This window comes from Anguilla rostrata, chromosome 11 (genome assembly GCF_018555375.3).
Source record: "Anguilla rostrata isolate EN2019 chromosome 11, ASM1855537v3, whole genome shotgun sequence".
Lineage (NCBI taxonomy): Eukaryota > Metazoa > Chordata > Actinopteri > Anguilliformes > Anguillidae > Anguilla > Anguilla rostrata.
This window is the reverse complement of record NC_057943.1, coordinates 3,461,470-3,481,350: the sequence shown is the minus strand read 5'-3', so window position 1 is coordinate 3,481,350 and position 19,881 is coordinate 3,461,470. Positions and strand designations below refer to the sequence as shown.

General features: G+C 46.0%; 2 protein-coding genes across 2 annotated transcripts in view; one reads left to right on the top strand and one right to left on the bottom strand.

Moving 5' to 3' along the window:
* The first annotated feature begins 935 nt into the window (after positions 1-935).
* lhfpl4b (LHFPL tetraspan subfamily member 4b) lies at positions 936-7,860 on the top strand. Its single transcript, XM_064300533.1, has 5 exons — positions 936-1,334; positions 1,916-2,384; positions 2,853-3,080; positions 3,945-4,011; positions 4,613-7,860. Exons 2-4 carry the CDS (start codon positions 1,967-1,969, stop codon positions 3,968-3,970), a joined length of 672 nt encoding a protein of 223 aa, XP_064156603.1. The 5' UTR covers positions 936-1,334; positions 1,916-1,966; the 3' UTR covers positions 3,971-4,011; positions 4,613-7,860.
* pcsk1nl (proprotein convertase subtilisin/kexin type 1 inhibitor, like) overlaps positions 6,322-19,881 on the bottom strand; it is an 18,488-nt gene continuing 4,928 nt past the window's right edge. Inside the window, exons 2-3 of the mRNA XM_064300534.1 lie at positions 9,852-10,408; positions 6,322-8,851 (exon numbers count right to left, since the gene is read on the bottom strand). Of these exons, the coding sequence (XP_064156604.1) occupies positions 8,440-8,851; positions 9,852-10,408 (969 nt within the window). The 3' untranslated portion in view covers positions 6,322-8,439. The remainder of the gene's footprint in view (positions 8,852-9,851; positions 10,409-19,881) is intronic.

Sequence of the window (19,881 nt, the reverse complement as noted above, 5' to 3'; positions counted from 1 at the left end):
CAAGGAATGCAAGAGGTTAAAGACAGCTACTGGCCTTTACAAAAGAGTAGCTTACTAAGCTCCCTCCTCCGCCCCCCCCTACCCCCCCGCCTCCTTAATACTGTCCATCTTTCCCTCCTTACTGCTTTGAACCACTACAATGCATCTTAAGGGAACAGGTGCTGCACCTCAAATGCATCTCCAATGCCCACAATTAAAATATTTTTTTTTAAAACTGATGTTAATGAGAATCATTTGAAATTACATTACCCAGAATGAAGCAAAATAATGTAAATTTCTTCTTTGTGTTACCCAAAATTACTGTTTGAATATTTTAAATTCTGTTATTTAGTGTAAATGCCTAGGGGAGGGGGGGGGGGGGGAATCATTGGCTGATTTGTATCATCTGTGCAGCAGCCTTGGCCTGGCTGGACTTAGAGAGTGCAGCGGTACGTCATTGATTAATATCCGCAGTATCAATCCATCATCCTCCTTTCATCATCCCCCTCTCTTTCCCTTCAGCGTGTCTCGCTCTCCATCCCTGGAGTCGTCTACCCATCATGCCACAGTCTGAAATATAGCCCCCCCCCCCACCCCCCCACCCAGTACGTTGCTTTTTTCTTTAATTCTGTGAATGCGTCACAGGGCTGGTCTGTGAAATACCCCCCCCCCCCCGCTCCCCGCCTGTGATGATTCTGTTTTGCATTCTGCATGACTGCCCTGCTCTGCAGTACGGCGCATAGAGCCCCTCCCCCCACTCAGCATCAACGCTTTTTCCTTTTTTTTCTGTCTGTCTGTCCTGTCTCGCTCTCCCTCTGTCTCTCTCTGGCTCTCTCTCTCTCCCCCTCTCTCTCTCTCCCTCTCTCTGTCTCCCCACCCTCTCTCTCTCTCCCACTCTCTCTCCCCCTCTCCCTCTCTGGCTCTCTCTCTCCCACCCTCTCTCTCTCTCTCCCTCTCTCTCCCCCCTCTCTCTCGCCTGCGTTTTTTACACACGTGACCACAGCTCCTCTCTCCAGTGTTTATGGTCCGGGGGCCCACGCGCGGGTTGTGGCAGCGGGGGGGAACGGTGACCACGGCGATTTCCCTCGGAGGGGTGGGGGGGGGAAACACGGAGACGACGTCCTCCCGATTTTACGCTTTCCTTCCTTTCCCCGTTCCCCCGGATTCATCGTCTCCGGTTTTTATCTGAATTCACGGCGCTCCCCAGCTACTGGAGCGAGAGGCCAGAGCCGGAGGAGCCCCACGGCGGAGGAGGAGCCCCACGGCGGAGGAGGAGTCCCACGGCGGAGGAGGAGTCCCACGGCGGAGGAGGAGTCCGCGGAGGAGGAGGAGGTGAATCTCTGGCGGCGGAGGAGGTGAATCTCTCCTGTCTCTGTCACCCTCTTCCCTCGCCTCCTCATGTTCCATCCATCATCCGAGCGAGAGAATGCCGCGAGCCGGTCCCTCCATCTTTGCTGCCTGACCAGATTGCGCTTACGATGTTTATTCATTCTCCCCCATCTGAATGCAGTCCCTGGCTGTGGGCAAGCGCTGTGACCTTTTATGCTTCACCGTACGCTGTACGCATGCGCCTGTTTTCCAGGATTCTGTCATTAATTCATATCCATTCTGTTTGATCTATTATCAGTAACGGCCTATTGCAACAGTTGATGGATTCATTAACACCTATTAGGCTAATACATAAATAAATGTTATTTTCGAAGTGTGAAATCATTTTCAAATTCTTGCTTTAAAAATAGATGTATTTTTTCCAGCCCTATTAATCTCTGTATATTGCCTCAGCAGGTCACATTAATGTGTAGTAAAATATTAGTTTGATCTGACATATGTGCAGACACTTCAGGCATCTTCTGGCTGCTTTCTCTGCGTGTGCTAGGCGGCTTGTCCTCTGCACTGTAACCAACGGACCGTTCAATCTTCCTTACTCTTCCTGCAGTGCCCTGTAACCCCCCCGCCCGCCAGCCCCCCCCTGGCCCGGCGGGTGGCCATGCAGCCCCACACGGCCGAGGTGGCGCGGCTGTACCAGACGGAGTTTGTGCGAAGCGCCCGGGCGGTGGGCGCCCTGTGGGCCATCTGCACGCTGTGCTTCGCCATCATCGAGGTGGTCATCCTCATCCAGCCGTCCTGGGTCGGGACGCGGGAGCAGCGGTTCCAGGGCGGGGCGCGCCCCCCGCTGGCCGGCACCCTGGGCCTGTTCGAGGTGTGCCTGGAGTCGGACTGGCCCGTGCCGGAGTGCCGGGGGGGGCTGCGCACCCTCACCCCGCTGCCCGCCTTCCAGTCCCCCGCCGTGCTGGTGTGCATCTCCCTGGCCATGGTCTGGGTCAGCGTGGGCTGCCTCTGCCTCTTCCGCTTCTGCAACGCGGCCACCGTCTACAAGATCTGCGCCTGGCTGCAGCTGACTGCTGGTGAGGGGGGGCTGGGGGGGGGTTGGGTGTGGGCTAGGGCGGGGCAGGGCTAGGGCAGGGGCGATGGGGTAACGAGGTAATGATTGGGCCATGGTGAGGGATTGGTGAAGCAGTGAAGAGGTTAGGCTATGCGATGCTGAGGTAGGAAGAAGGTCGGGTTATGAACAGATTGGGTTAAGAGATGGTGGGGAAGAGAGGAGGTAAGGTTGGGAAGAGGTTGGGTTATGAGATAGTGAAGAGTTTGGGTTCTGGGATAGTGAGATAGTGAAGAGGTTTGGTTATGAGATAGACAGTGAAGACGTTTGGCTGTGAGATGATGAGATGGTGAAGAGGTTCATACATGAGATGGCGGGGTTGTGAAGAGGTTGGGTTATGAGATGGAAGAGGCTGACCCCCCCTCTCTCCCCCCTCCTCTCACTCTGCCCCGCCCCCACCTCCTCTACCCCCCCCCCCCCCCCGCCCCCGCAGGGTTCTGCCTGGCCCTGGCCTGCGTGCTCTTCCCTGACTCCTGGGAGTGCGCGGAGATGCGGGCGCTGTGCGGGGAGCGCGTCAGCAGCTTCTCCCCGGGGAACTGCTCTGTGCACTGGGCCTTCGTGCTGGCCATGCTGGGCGTGCTGGACGCCGCCATCCTGGCCACGCTGGCCTTCGTGCTGGGGAACCGGCAGGACGCGCTGCTCCCCGAGGACGGCAAGGACGGTGAGAGCCAAAAAACACGCGGTGAAAATATTCAGTGGTAAACCAACTCTGATAGAGTACACATGATACCTTACACAATGGGCTGGTAACCGCTTTTCACTTCATTACAGGCATTTAGCCGACGCTCTTATCCTGAGCGACTTGCACTACTTTTTACATAGAATTTACACTGCATCCATTTATACAGCTGGATATATGCTGAAGCAATGCAGGTTCAGTACCTTGCTCAAGGGTATAACGGCAGTGTCCTACCCGGGAATCGAACCCGCAGCCACTGCCCCATACTATGCCTCTTGGGCTCTCATATAAACTCCTTTAGAGTTAAATTAATGCTGACAAATTTGACAGTGCACTTTGCTCATAGACTGCTATCCCAAAACCAGAAACTTTTAAGGGACCATTAAAACCACATCCATGAATTATTAATCAGTGATGCAGCTGGACACCTTCCTTTTATAATAATATCTCACACAGTACCACAGGAGGCATCTTTTTTAAACATCTTTGCTAATCATTTCTGAGTCATAGCCAGTGTTTCTGACCCCCTGCAGAAATATCACTAACCCAGTGGTTCTCAAACTCGGGTCCTGGGCGGACCCCACTGTGTACGCTGGCTTTCATTCCAACCTCAACTGCAGTCCCAGAATTTTAACAAGCTGTTAATTTCTCTTTTTTTTTAGGAGCTTTTCTTGTTTTAGAGCTGGGGTCCCCAGTCTTATCCAGAAAGGAGTCTTTGCTATGCACCTTGATTAGTAGAATCAGGTGTGTGTGCACCCACACTGGCCCTTTCTGGACTGGGGGACCCCTGGACCGAGTTTGAGAACCACTGCGCTAACCCAACGTTCCTCCTCCCCTTTTTTGCAGTAACTGGGTTGCTTTTAGCTGCGTAGGAGTCCTATGACCTCATCAGAGCTGTCTGTCAGTGAGAGAGGTGAGCCTTTTATATATCTGTCCTCCTGTCCAAATGTGCACTGTTGCATTCTGTATTATTTCTATAAATAAATTTTTTTGGCTGAGAAATACTTACTATCACACTTGTAATTCAGCATCTATTTAATACAGTCTCACTCACACAAACTAATTAGCAGCAGTTATAAAAGCTGTAAGACCAACTGTTTAAAAAAAAGAAATACAGAAAAAGTAGGAAAGCTCATGGTGGCTATTTAAGTCTGAGAAAATGTATACCCCATGCATGCAGTGTAATGTGCAAAGGCACAGGTCTAGGTAAATAAGCTGCAACATGCAAGGGACATGTGACAGTCAGTCACCTGCTAGAGCTGATTTTACCATGCCTGCAGTCACCTGCAGTTTTATCATTACATATTTTTGGAACAGAAAAATATGAACTCAGCTTGACAAAATGCAGCAAAATGTTTGCAGTGTTTATCCAACTCTAACAGAGTTTATATGAGTCCACTCTGGCCATAGTGGACTTGTATAAACTCTGTAAGTGTTGATTTAACACTGAAATTTTTACACTCTGTACTATGCCTCTTGTACTTCCTTACACGCATTACTTGTTTTTCCTTCAGAGGACGATTCTCTCATGACGACGCTGTTCTCTCTCTAACGGCGAGCGACAAGAAACAAACATACTCCTCCCTACATCATCTCCAAGCAAGATTCCGGTTATGTAATGAACAGTTGCCTGGCAACAGCTTCCCTGTTTCTCCCCCTTAGTGACGCGGGAGAGACAGGGATTTTTTTTTTCCTTACTGCATTTCACATCTTGTCCCCTGCTGTGTAAAAAAACGGTTAAATAGAAGGAGGGAGAGCTGGGGACAGGCGCGAGGTTGCCGTTCGGTTGCTGTGCTCTTATCTTCAGTAGCTCGAGAGGATCGTTCTGTTTGTTCTGTTTTTACAAGGCACCTGAGGTCAGCTTTCACTAATAAGGCAATAAAAATACAACAGAGCAATTCAAACACCGACAAAGCAGTATGTGTCAGTTTTATTCTATTTTCAAAGACGGTGTTTTCCATGTATTTATTGTGACAGATCACCTCGTAAGCTACTTCATACAGTGTATTTCAAAGGGGCAATGTGCAATATTCAACATGAGATTATGAAAATAACCCGCTGCACGCTGCACAGTAAAAATGCCCAGTGCTATTTCAACTCCGACAGAGTTTACAAGGCCGTAGTGGACTCGTATGAACTCTGGAAGAGTTGATTCAACACTGAGCATTTTACTGCGTGGGAACAGAAATGTATCACGTCGACTTTGGGACTTGCAACGATTTTTCTTTCACGCTGTTCCTCTTTCTGTGCAGAAATAGCCTACTGAATAACTGTGAATAAGTTTATGCGCTTTGTTTCAGAGCCCACCGGTCTCTCCGCACTGCATTCTCTCATTCTCAGCTCATTTAAATATGCCTTTCCTAAACGTAGTCCCTTGTATGTGAATTCTGTATGATAAATAGGTTTGTATTAGCACGTGTTGAAGTTTTTAATTGCATGGGCTTCTTGCTGCTGCCTTGGTGTTTTAAGGTATATGTGCTTTATATCATTATCTATATCATTAAACATTAAGCTTCAGTATGTTACATTTGTGGTTATAATAATAATAATTTTTATTATATAATGGTAACGAATGAAATTGTAAAAATGGCGGTGTTTCGGAAGTACGAATCAGCTGGTTCTGAGAGCCTGCCCATGGAATTCAATCTCAGTGAGAGCCTGTGCAATACTTTTCATACGTAAATGTGAGAAAGGAGGCTTGTGCGACATTCATGAACATGTCAGTAGATTTGAGAATGGGGAAATTCTTGATGCCTGGAAATCCATTTTCCGCACAGCCCTCATTAGCTACATTTCCTATTACAACGAATACATATTATTCATAAAAATGTAGACGATTTCATAGAAACACTAACAATTTTCTAACTAATTTTCTTTACAACTGGAAGTATTAACCCTTTTAAGATCAGGTTTTTTTTTTTTTTGAATGCTTTTTCAAAATTCTAAGTCAGTGTTCTAGAACTCCAGTTGTCAATAGTGATTGTGACATCATTAGAATGTTCTGGTAAGAGCATTCTAATCAAGTATTTGTGATCCTGATCCTTAAAGAGTAAAAGCATAAAACCACTGTGGAAGCTTTGCAACTTGTCCAAAACATACCAAGAACATTTGTTTCCCTTGTTTTGGAAAGGTACGTGTTTTAGATTTCACCGGGTATGCCCTTCTGACTGTTAATATTATTATTGTATATGACTGTAAAGTAGCCATTAAAACAGGCAAAATATTGCATCTGAAATTCAAGATTTATTTCTTGTTCTTTGTGTGATGATAGCATGACTTCCTGTTCAAAGCATGCTTGCAGTTTGAGGGAATTTATTTCACATCAATTAATAACAGCAATAAGTCAAAACACAAATATTTTGTCAGCAATATGTAAAGCAAGCTGGGCCTTAAATTGCAACAGGAAACAAACAGCACATTTTCCACATAGAAATTTATTATCGTATACGGTTATCCAGTCTGCAAAAAATTCAGTTAAGCAACCGTGTTTTTGTACAAGATCTCAGACTGCACAAATATCGATAAAGCTACAATAATCGGAACCACTGCTTTTTTTCTTCTACAGTTACAGAATAAAACGTGACCAACAAAAATATTGAGATATTGAAGTAGGACAAGGGAAAGCCTTATGATCCAGGGTAGGATATTCCACGTTGGCGCTCGCGCAAGCGAAGCAGAAGGGAGTTAGTCGCACTATTGCTGAAAACGATAAAGCGAGCTCGGGTTTGCAGTTGTGATATCCACGGGCCTGTTTTTGGGCTGTGCTAACGGCAGCTGCTAGCCCGGGAAAACGGAATTAACTCTCTCTGTATAACGGAGCGATTTCTGGCCTCGAGTCCACAGTCACCACCTGAACACTGAGGGATGCGCTCTCTTTCCTGTTTCCCCAGCTGTGTGTATAGATATATGGATTAATTGTCATTATTTTATTGTCAATAACGCCGAGGGCTGCTCAGAAGCTATCGTCGGCTAAGGGCATCAAATGCTCTCTACAACGGGCTCGCGCTGCGGCTGTTATACTTCCTCTAAGAATGAATGTGCCATTCTGATTGACGGTTAATGGACATCTTTTATGGGTTTGAAAATGATACTTACAGTATACGGTATCTTGATATTGATCGTACATTTGTAGATATTTGGCGTTCCGTCATGAACCACATATTTCCCTCTGCTTGCGCCTTCATAGTGGTGCACATGTCATGAGACTAAACAGCCGCGGTGTTGACTTGCAATGGGGTTTGGTACAGGTAAAAAATAAATACCTAAATATCTTTCGTCACAAAAATATCATTACATCTGTTGGCGGAAATGTTGGTCCCTTATGAAAAGGTGCTGCAATATCACCGGTGTGTAAGGTCATCATTTTGAAGGTGAACATTCGTTTGTTTATTGAATACAGCTAAAAAGAATACCATCCAGCGGCATTTGAAACCGCAAACTGCCGAAATGCGAATTGTTTGACAAGGAAGTTCCATAGATGTGTTTTCCTTCCCCCACTGGCTGTAGCTCGTAAGCGCTCCCATCTAGACTAGACTAAGTGTTTATAAATTTTAATATATAAAAAAATAACTGGGCCCAAATCCAACGACACTTTCACACAAAACACCTCAATACACAGGTAGTTCAACTTTAGCACCTGGGAACGGTTAAGACTGACAGTTAACTGACAGCAGTTTCAGTCGCCCCTCCATGTGAAAATCAGTTTACCTCCATACGATTTCACTTTAAAAGGATTGGAGTGATAAATGGCAAAAAAATAAATGCTCGTTTAAGTATGTGTGTGGTGGAGAGATTCATTTTACGTGATTTTAGCCATTTCAGTGGTGGGTAACTCTGACCTCTGCTTCCGCTTAGCCCCAGAATAATTACAGGCTGTTGAAACAGGAAAATATAAGTGTTTCGCTTTTCCCCTTTTCTGAATGAAATGTTTTTCCAAGATTTTTGACTGATGGAGGAAGGACTGACTGACACGTGACACGATCGTGAGGAGGGTTTTTTTTCTTCTCAGATCCATCGCTCAGCTCTCCTGTCAGTTACACCAAGCACATTTTGCATTTTTTATTATTATGTTAAAGCAGAGTAAATTTTTAACCTCGACTGGATACATTTTTTTTTTTCTTCATTTAATTTTTTTGGAGATTTTTTAAATTATTTTGCATTGTTTTCTCTGGAGGCAAATTGTCTCGGGTGCAGACAGCTTTGTCTATTTCCTCACAAGCTGATATAGTTCTTTTTTAAAAGTGTGTTTTTTTGTTTTTAGCGTGGATGTCCGTGTGCAGCGTGTAGGCAGGTGCAGTTAATGTGGCGGCCATGTCTTTCTCCCCCCCGCCCCCGTCTGGCTCTACTGCGGAAGGTACTGCAGGATGCGTTGAGCCAGCAGGTTGGGGTCATAGGTCAGGGCCCGCCTCCTTCGGACGTGTCTCCCCCCCTGCTGCAGGTCGGCGTCGATGCGTTTGATCCGCTGCAGCCCGCCGCCGCCGCCGCCGCCGCGCGCCCCCGCCATCGCCACCGCCGCCGCCGCTCCGGCGGCCATCTTGTCTTCATCGTCCCCCAGTCTCTTCACCCTCAGCAGCGAGGCCTCGCTCTTGGAGGGGGGCAGCGGGGCGGGGTCCGCCGAGCGACGGGACCGCTTCAACACCCTCCCCCCGGCGCCGTCCCCGCCCACCGCCCCCAGGTCCCGCCTCGAAAGGCGGCCCGGGGCATTCTGGGTAGTGTCGGACGCCAGGCTGGACAGCACGCGACCAACAAGGTACCTGAATGAAAAAGGGAAAACATTCATTTATCATGCTTAACATTCAATAGGACGTGACTCTATTGAACTATTATCGAGACTGACCTGTCTCGTATTACAAGGCCAGACAATGAGAAACCAATGGCTATTGAGCCTTAGGCTATTGATTGGTTAAAAGGTTTATTCTTAGCTCTAGCTTTTGCCATCTGTTTGTCTATTTTGACAGTCATCAATGTGGATCAATAACTCCAGTGTAAATGATACTGCCAGCACTATATCACAAGCCATTGTGTTATTGCTTTTTTACATTACCTTAACTATTTGTTGCCCTGTGACTGTTGTCATGCAGTTATGTCATTGTGATGTTTGACTGTTTAGCCTGTGGGCATTCGATAACCTCTTAACCCGGCCATTTACAGCACAGTGGTGTAAACACCCTCCACTGGTGTACGGGAAATAACGTGCAGGTTGGAGTGTTTATCCGCTAATGCACTGTTAGCAACCGTTGCCAGCGTTACCGCACTATCGGCAAGCGTCGCCAGGGTTACCAGGGTTGCCAACTGTCACGCGTCTGACATTTCAGCCCGAATGTCACGCTCGCGCACTCCCTCAGGAACTGTCCGGTCAGACCTATGTGCCCTCCTCGCAGTCCGCGATCCAATTCGGGTCACGAGACAGTCTGATATTAAAATTCTCACCCCGGCCTTCTGATCAAAATTGGGGACCCTGTCACACGCTATCCAGGATGAAGACCCTGCTGCCACTGGTTCTTAGACATTTTAATGCTGGGGCCCAAATTAGAAATACTTTTTAATATCAGGACACAAAATTTTAAGTTCAGTACCTTTCGGAGACCCATTAAATCCTCATACTAGCACCGCCTAGGGGACTACAGACTCATTCCGGGACCCACCTCACACACTCCTGCGACCCATTTTGGGTCCCGACCCATAGCACAGGAAACACTGGGTGGAGTGAAGGGCTGTGATGGGTTTTGGCTCTCTCCCCTCCCCTCTCCTCACCTCAGCACCTCCTCCTCCTTCGCGTCCGTCGCGGGTTCTCCGCGCGCCTCCTGCAGCCGGTTGTCCCGCAGCCCCGCCCGGAGGAGCCTCTCCTGGCGGTAGCGGTTGAGCAGGGCCTGGGTGAGCTGCGGGTCCAGGAGGCCCTGCCACGCGGCCTGGGGCTTGGCCATGTTCAGGCCCTGGTCCGTCTCGTCGTAGTCGGGCGGGTACGGCCCCTGGAAGTCCCCGGGGCCTTCCTGCTCCGCCTCGTCTTCCTCCTCGTCCTCTTCCTCGCCCGCCCTCGGGCCGTTGGCGTCGCCGTCGCCGAGGAGACGGAGCAGGCCGCTCAGGTAGGCCGCCTCCTGGTCCCGCCTCCGGTCGTCCTCGGCCAATCGCTGCAGGGCCTGTCCCATGGCCTGCCCCCTCCACCCCTCGGGGGGGTAGTACAGCTCGTTGCCCCGCCCCTCCGCGCCGCCCGCGGGGGGGTATGACATCATCTGGGCCTCGTAGGGCAGGGTGTCGCGCAGTTCGCGCCGGAGGCGGTGAATCCCGCCGGACGATCGAGAACCAGACAGAGACTGAGAGAGAGAGAGCGAGAGAGAGAGATAGACAGAGAGAGAGGGTAGCACTTTACAATAAGGTCACATGAACTGGCATTTACTAATGTAGCTGATAATGTGAATTAATAAAGTACAAATACATACATTATGCATCAAATGAACTTTTCATTCGTTAGCAGTTGACAAGTACAAAAAATGTAACTAATATATTATTTTTGTGCTTATTTATACATTAGGGAAACACAGAATGAAGGATAACATTTTTTTATTCTGATATGAATTGGCATTAACTAATTTAGTTGTTAATTAATGATGTACAAAGGCATTAACAAAGCTGTACAGATTGACTTTTCAGTCGTCAGTAGTTAACAACATTAATTAATGCAAATTCACTGTGACCATTTTGTGAAGTGCTACTGAGAGTGCTGTCGGTTATTCATGAGAACACAAAAACGTATTTAAAAACGTTGAATGAGTAATGACTTAAAACGTGGGCACACATTCTCTGTGAAATGATTCAGTTGTCAGGGGATACAAGTGTATGGATGTTATCAGAAATTTTCCACCAGAGTTCCAAGTGCGCACGTCCACGCACACGCACACACACTCACAGGCACACCTTTGAAGAGAGACACCTACGGCTAGTCGAGAAAAGGTTTTTGATTAGAAGAAGAGAAGTGTTCCGTTAAATTCGGAGTTATAATCATTCTGATAATGATTACATGAGGGCATGGTTAATTAAAATGAGGCGTGGGTCCCTTCTTCAGTTACCTGAATGGTAGAGCGTGTGCACTTGTTTGCACGTCTAAGCACGTCTTTCCTACTTTCCTAAGAACTTTAATGGTGGAGAGAGTCCCAGTTTTTACACAATAATACACTTCTGTGGACTTTTTAATTCTGTTTTTTGCTCTCTCAGTGAAAGCCCCTGTATGGACGAGTGTGACAGATCCTGATTGAACACCAATGGCTCCTCCTCGCCACAACATTAACGTCTGGGCTGAGCAATTAAGACGTACGCTTGATTGGCAAATGGGTTACAAGTACGCACTGATTTGCACTTTACAAGCACACACAAAAGCATACAATATTGCTATTTGACATGGATTTGCACAACGTGCACGATGCTGTACAGCGTCTGTATCACTTAGATGCAGTAATCTCATTCACAGACGAGAGTCAGTTGTTTTCAGAATGTAGCCTACCGGCAAGTAATTATACATACAGTATGTGTATTATGTACGCATGTGTGTATGTACGTACATACCTTGTAGTATGTTTCACTCATAACCTAGCAACCTGGCTACACTCCATAGCAACACATGTTTCTCTAATTGCAGTGAGCATGGAGTCATACGGGACCAGAATCAAATTTTTTGTGTTTAATGTAAAATCTTGTTAATTCTTGATGGAGAAGTGACTCATACTGGTAGCATATTTAGATAAGTTGACAAATCAAATCAGAGTCACACTTAACCGGCGTACACTCACCACCAAGCCTAGCCAATCAGCATGGATCGAAAGCCATCACATTTATTTTAAACAAGGCAAGACAGGATATTTAAACAATATCCTGTCTAAGTAAAAAGAAGAAGAGTAAATATTTATTTTTAAAGGGAAGGTATCTGCTGTTCAGCTGTTAAATGTTAAATATTTATCTGTCCTAAAATTCACTATCTAAAATATGCTCGTACTTGCTAGACTTATAAACTATGGGCTTGGCCATTGCATACTATGTAATTTCTTTTTAAAGGAAAAGTTTGCAGTTCAGTTGTTAAATGTTAAATAGTGAATTTCAGGATAGATAACTATTTAACATTTAACAACTGAACGGCAAACTTTTCCTTTAAAAAGAAATTACATAGTAAGCAGCAAGTACGGGCATATTTTAGACAGTGAATTTTAGGATAGGTAACTATCTAAAATATGCCCTTACTTGCTAGACTTATAAACTAGAAGCTATGGCCATTGCTTACTATGTAATTTATTTTCTAAAATATGCCTGTACTTGCTGGACTTGCTCAAGTATAAGCATACGTGCTATAATGCGAAAGTGTTCATTAATGAGAAACAGTGCAGCTCAGGAATGGGCTCAGAGTTACCGACAAAGAAACAATAGTGAACTTTCATGCAAGTTTATATCGGAAGATTCTACATGTAACAAACCCAAAGAAATTGTGTTGGCAACTCAAAGATGAAATGCGACACGTTTTAATGAAGCTGAGTGGCAGCGGGAGTCAGCACACAGTTATTTGACCGATTTTTGTACGTTTTTGTCACCCTTTTTTTACATTGAGGTCATAATGATACGCTGTCATCGGCCCATTTTGCAACTTTTTTTTTTTCTTTTTCACAAGAAAAATTATCTTCCCATTCACGATGGAGGAAGTGCTTTGGGTGCGCTAGATAACTGAAAATCACAGTTTGTCAGCGTGATACAAACATGCCCAGATCCGTGGACGTGCGCCTGGTAGAACTAGAACTCTCAGCCATCTGATGCTTTGTCCTTCCAACGGAATTGGCAGTTATTACGAACTGAAGAGCACAATTAATCTCATTGTGTTGTCCAGTTCTGTTTTGCTTTGTAGGACTGAATACATCGACATAAATAAAACCCCACAATTCATTCAGCTTTCCCCAGGATTTTGGTTTACTCGCATAGCTTCTTCTCGTGAACATGAATGAGCACAAAATAAACGTTTTCCAAAAAAAAAATTCGAGTAATATCATACTGTAAAGGCTCAAGAGTAAAGAATAAAGTGTTGTGGCGCTTCAGGAGGCTGATTTCCAATTCTGAGGAGGACAGGACGGAACATTCCGGAACAGTTTGTGTGACGAGACAGACGGCAGCATCAGCAGGTTTTCTGGAGGAGCTCTGTGGACGGGGCTCTTATAATGAATGGTGGCGTAGTTAATGGAAAAATTTGTCATCTTTACCAACCCTTCGCTCTCTCTCCTCTCTCTCTCCCACATCCTTTCTTCCCCTCCCTCCTCCTCCTCCTCCCCTCCCCCATGCCCCTCCTGTTCTCCGTTCGGTGAAATATGAGTCAGAGGTGTGTGTGGAGATTTAAACTGCAGGATGTCATCCAGTCATTCTCACCCTCCCCCAGCCCTGATGCTATCCTGTTATTGTTCACACCCCTGTACACCACACCCACAGCACACAAGCACGACCCATGCTCGCACACACGTGCACATGCACACATGCGCTCACATGTACACACATGCACACTTGCACGCACACTTACACACACTCACATATGCATGCATGCATGCATGCTCATATACATCGACAAGCAAACACACACATGTATGCGCACACACACACACACGCTCACACACGCATATGCACATATACACATACACGCACACACACACACACACACGCGCGCGCACACCCGCTATGAGACACCTGTCCGCCCCAGCGTAGCCCGGCCCACCTTCCTCCCGCTCTCTCCCCACACACTGACTCATCCAGCCGCCCCCATCAAAGACACTTCTCAATATAGCGCACAGTTTCCACTGTGCACAGATCTGTCTGCTCTCAGACGGGTCCTCTAACTGAAAGGCCCCCGACAGCCTAGCGGCGGAGCAGCAAAGCGGGGTTATGTCAGCGAGACAGGATCACGGGCATCGCGTCCAGCAGAGACACAATCCTCCCCGGTCTCTCCGGGACCAACGTGAGTCCATTTAAGCCAGCAGATCTGACTGCTGTGTGCGCGCCAGAGCGCTTTTCAGGGACCCGCAGAAGGAGGCTTACACCAGCTGCCTTCTGTGTGCCGATGTCAGCGGAATCGGTGGAAAAGGACAGTGTGAATACGGATGGACGGACTGAATATTCATGTGTGTGCCCCCCCCTTGGCACGTGACTCGTGTTGAGCAGAATGACAGATGGATTAAAGGGGAAGGTGAGAAGGGAGTGGCGGTGTGTAGGTGATGTTGCACTGGTTGCACTGACTGGAAAGGGAAGAGAGGCATGGTAAATGGTAAACGGACTGCATTTATATAGCGCTTTTATCCAAAGCGCTTTACAATTGATGCCTCTCATTCGCCAGAGCAGTTAGGGGTTAGGTGTCCTGCTCAAGGACACTTCGACACACCCAGGGTGGGGTTTGAACCGGCAACCCTCCGACTGCCAGACAATCGGTCTTACCTCCTGAGCTAAGTCGCCCCATTATTATCTGAAACAATGCTAAGGCTAAGGCATTATTATCTGAAACAGGTTCTGGGGAGAATGGAAAAAGAAATGCAAAAAGAGAAGGGGAATCAGTTGAGGAAGATGATGAGGGAGAGTACAGTGATGAATGAGAAACTGAACCAATTCAAAGATAATCGTGTGCACTCCAGCTAAAAGCGCTTGATAGGCTAAAAGTGAGTAGGGTGTGGAGGCTTGTGAGACCTGTGAATAAACGGATGCTTCTTTCGGGCGAATCCCTAAAATAGCCATTTCAGAATAATTAAGTGTCCCCAAGGGTGACTAATATACACCCCAAGCTGCTATATTTAACCCTTTTGAGGTGTAAGAGAGAATGTTCTAGAATGCAATTAGAATGTTCTATAACCGAACATTCAAGTGCTGGATGTCACAATCGCTGCAGTGGTAACTGAATAAGCAAGTGGAGTTCTAGAACACTGACTTGGAATTTTGAGAAAAAAAAGAAAAAAAAAAACGTGCGCTTCAAAGGGTTAAAGAGCAAACAAACGTGTGAGGCGTGGTCTGGACCGACCGAGCGATGACAAGCCGCCAGACGTCCATTACTCATTTCACCCTGCTCACCTCCGCGGCCCATTCATTTAGCAGGGGTTTACATCGATTTAGTCCGGCGTGATTTACTGCAACCCCTCGCCTGGCTACTTTATCTCGGCTCTGCGTCTACGCTCCGGACCCTTTTAACTGCCGCGGGGTGTAGCTGTAGCTCCCTCTGGTTCTCCGGGCCTTTCCGAGCAACATCATCGCGCTCATCTCCTCCTGTTCTGCTTCAGCGGCACTGTTCATTTCCCCAGGTGTAATATGATCCACACGTCTGGCCTGCTGAACACATCGTCAGGCGTTACCGGCACCTGTGCTCCGCACACCTTCAGTGCTGCAGTGCCCTCAGTTAACCTTGCGAATACTGTAGGTCAGGTGACCAGACTTCCTGGAGGACCTGGTGTTCGTGAAGCAGAGAGAACCTACAATAATGGCAGTTGTATTTTGAAAACCCATTGGAACGTAGTAGGCCCGAATTGTGCGAAACGTGTAAAAATGGGTTAAGATATGGGGTTGTCCCTGTAAAAAGTGCTCTGATATGGGGTTGTCCCTGTAAAACGTGCTGAGATGTGGGGTTGTCCCTGTAAAAAGTGCTGAGATATGGGGTTGTCCCTGTAAAACGTGCTGAGATATGAGGTTGTCCCTGTAAAAAGTGTTGAGATATGGGGTTGTTCCTGTAAACCGTGCTGAGATGTGGGGTTGTCCCTGTAAAAAGTTCTCTGATATGGGGTTGTCCCTGTAAACCGTGCTGAGATATGGGGTTTTCCCTGTAAACCATGCTGAGATATGGGGTTGTCCCTGTAAACAGTGCTCTGATATGGGGTTGTCCCTGTAAAAAGTGCAGAGTGAAAAACTGGGACATCTGGTCACCCTATCAATAGGTGAACTAAGTGTTACTTTTTTATCCAGGCAGTCAGCGGTGCAGCTCTAACTTTTAAAGGTTAGGGTTTAAAACGAGCTGGGAGATGGATGTTTAATAATAGAGCATGTGAGTGGAGAGTGACGTGTGTGTGTGAGCGTATGAGTGTGTGTGTGTGTGTGAGCGTATAAGTGTGTGTGTGTGTGTTTTTTTTTGTGTGTGAGCGTATGAGTGTGTGTGTGTGTGTGTTTTTTTGTGTGTGTGAGCGTGTGAGTGTGTGTGTGTGAGCGTATGAGTGTGTGTGTGTGTGTTTTTTTGTGTGTGTGAGCGTATGAGTGTGTTTTTTTGTGTGTGTGAGCGTATGAGTGTGTGTGTGTGTGTGTTTTTTTGTGTGTGTGAGCGTGTGTGTGTGTGTTTTTTGTGTGTGTGAGCATATGAGTGTGTGTGTGTTTTGTGTGTGTGTGTGAGCACAGGGGTGGGACCCTGGTATGAGTCACAGAGGCAGTGAGACGCTGTTGCGCATCCTGACGCGCGTCACGCGTCCGTCTGACTCGCATACGCACGTAGGCAGTGACACCCCTCCACCCTGCGTCAGAGAACAATGCGCAATTTCATATCCATCTCTGCACCATGAGACCCATATCCCCCACGACAACAAATCTGCTGTTTTTATTTCAATGATTTCATAGTTTCCTTTCCCAGGCATACGGTAGAGTTACGGGACAAGATGTTTCTGCCACTCTGCCGCTACCCTCAGCATCGAGCCGTGTTTTTTAATGCACACACAGCGCCATTCATTTGTGTTATGTTCTCTCTCTATTAGCTTTGGGACTGTGGGATTCTGGGAAGGTTTTAAATATGCCTTTTTTTTTCTTTTTTTTTTTGACGCCTGAAGGTAAGGGATGGACCTCCCCGACAGCACAGCAGTGTCTGCTCGCGCTGCCAGTTCAAACTCAGGCTCAGATTTCAGGGAAATAGGATTTAATTAAAGACTGGACCGAATACGTAAAGAAACCAGCCAAAGAAAATAAATAAATAAATAAATAAATAAATAAATAAATAAATAAAATCAGGTAATCGATGCTATGTGTTTTGGTGTACTGCCCAAAATGCTAACGCCTAAAGTGTGTCCAAGTTATATTTAAACTCTATAAATGCCATGGGATTGGGTATATTTAATTCAGCCCCCCTGAATTAGGCACATTAATACCTGCTGAGGCCACGTGAGGACAAAGTCTCCTCCATGGAAAAGCAAATTAATCATTAAAGCGTTTACGCACACAGTTACCCGGGATTCGTACGCAAGGATGAGACTGTAGCCGTGAATGTTCCATAGCGCAGACTCGTTTGCAACAGGCATATTCACCCATTTTTACAGCGGCTTTCAAAAGTTTTCAGTCTGTTTCTGTAGTGCTGTGCATTATTTTTACAAGATATTCTACAGGATGTTTTAAATATATCTATATCTATCTATCTATCTATCTATATATATTTATTTGCTTCAGTATATTAGCATTCCTTTTTGGAAATGAAATAAAAACTTTTGGAAGATAGTAGATTTACAATCAGAACAAAAATGCTCATTACAAATTTTGTTTTTCTCTCATAACATACAACCAGCAGATCCTCTTTTCGTGTGGCATGCAATTAAATGCACTTTTACTGGCCAATCAACCCAAGTTCATCTTTAAAAAAACAACAGCTCAAGACAAAAGAATAAAAACTGCCAAAAGAAATTGAAATGCTACATCAGTGGTTGATGGCTCAGACAAAATATCAACAGAAACGCTGGAGAACAAACTACTTGGAAGAGGTTATTCAAGCTCAAGTAATTACACAACAAAACAGATGGAGAAAGATGAAAATGTAATAAAGGTTTCTGAAAGTGCACAGAAATGAATTACAACTAATGTTAAAAACCTGCCACACCTATTGATATAAATTTTTTTCTTTCATTCAAGCCTCAGCCAACCCCACTAAACAATGTATACTGTGATTATTTTCTCCAAGAAAGATTTGCTGACGTTTGGTGAAAGCCTGAAGGCAAGCTCTGTCTGGCAAGCAAGTCAGTGTAGAGTAGAAAAACGCCTGGCATTATGACACATGGCATCCCAACAGAGGCGCAACAAACATTTTATCAACCAATTACAGGTCCGTTAGTTACATTTAAATTATTTATGTTATCAGGATATACTCTCTGCTACACAATGAGGTCTGATTTCTCTATAAAAGAAGAGGGTAATGGTGAATAAAAAGATCCAATTCACATTAAAAAACTTGATAGTTCTTACTCTTCAGCCCTGTGATGACATAATAGGTAAATGTGTAGCTTATCTTATCATATCATATCATATTAATCCGTGGACAGTCTGGCTTTTTACAGGGACAAAAAGAGAACTAAGGCTGATAATATCAGCCGTAATGGTGTGTGAATTTGTGATTAAATGGATGGCACCAGGAAGCTACTAGAACATTCTGCTTAATGGATTCGCAGTGCGAGTCAGTCCCTGACCGTATGCAGCTATTAAGCTATTAATAGCCTACCTAACGAACGCAGCTGTCTTTTTCCCCATCGAACAACAAACCAGACGCTAGTGCGCTTATCGATGTTTTCCTAATAGCAAATGTACTGCATGTTACAACATCTCATTCGCGTCTTCTTGCAGATGTCAATAGCGTTTAATCTTTTTTTTTTTTAATCTTTACTTATCTTAGCCGTTGTTGGCTAAATATGAATAACAGCTCTGTGTAAGTACATACTGCATAAAAGAGGCACTAAAATTGATTTCCGAAGCTTGTTAATCTTTGACCGGCATTGGCAGGATGAACCCCAGTTGCAAACAGTGCAAGGTGTTCTGATCACCTGACGTGAATGTAATCTAATCCAGGTAATTCTTATTAGTATACAATTTCTTTGGACTATTTTGAAATGTGTTTATAATCTTTGTGTATCAACGACATGCACTACATGGCCAAAAGTATGTAGACACCTGATATCCAACATCTCATCCAAAATTATGGGCATTAATATGGAGTTGGTCCACCCTTTGGTGCTGTAACAACCTCCACTTGTCTGGGATGGCTTTATACTAGGTATTGGAGCATTGCTGCAGGGATTTGCTTTCATTCAGCCAGAAGAGCATGAGTGAGGTCGGGCACCGATTGGGTGATTAGGCCTGGCTCGCAGTTGGCTTTCCAATTGATCCCCGAGGTTTGATGGGGTTGAGGTCAGGGCTCTGTGCAGGCCAGTCAAGTTCTTCCACACTGATCACAACAAAATCATTTCTATATGGACCTCACTGTGTGCCCAGCGGCATTGTCATGCTGAAACAGGAAAGGGCCTTCCCCAAACTGTTGGCGAAGCACAGAATCATCTGTAACGTTATTGTATGCTGTAGCATTAAGATTTGCCTTCACAGGAACTAAGGGGCCCAGCCCAAACCATGAAAAACAGCCCCAGACCAAGGGGTGTCCAGATACTTTTTCACATATAGTGCAGGTTAGGTTTATAGAGGGGATGGAAGTCATGATTTTTATGGAGCGTACACACAATGTGGCCCACTGCCCCGCATCGTGCCTGTGTGTCATGCGTCTTTTCGGTGAAATCAGTGCGATGTTGCTGGGGCTTGGTGACTGATTGCTGTATTGTGTGGAGATGAAGCTTATGCCCTCAGAAGCCAGTTGCCATGACAGCGTAACTCTGCTATTCCCAGCAGTAAGTTCTTGGCTAATTAGATTGCGCTGCCTTGGCTATCGATCTCCTTTGAATCTCGCAGTCCGAACCAGCGCCTTATATATCACATTGAGAAATCACAGGTCCAGAGCCAGTGCCTTATATCACATTGAGAAATCACAGGTCCATAGCCAGTGCCTTATATTAAATTC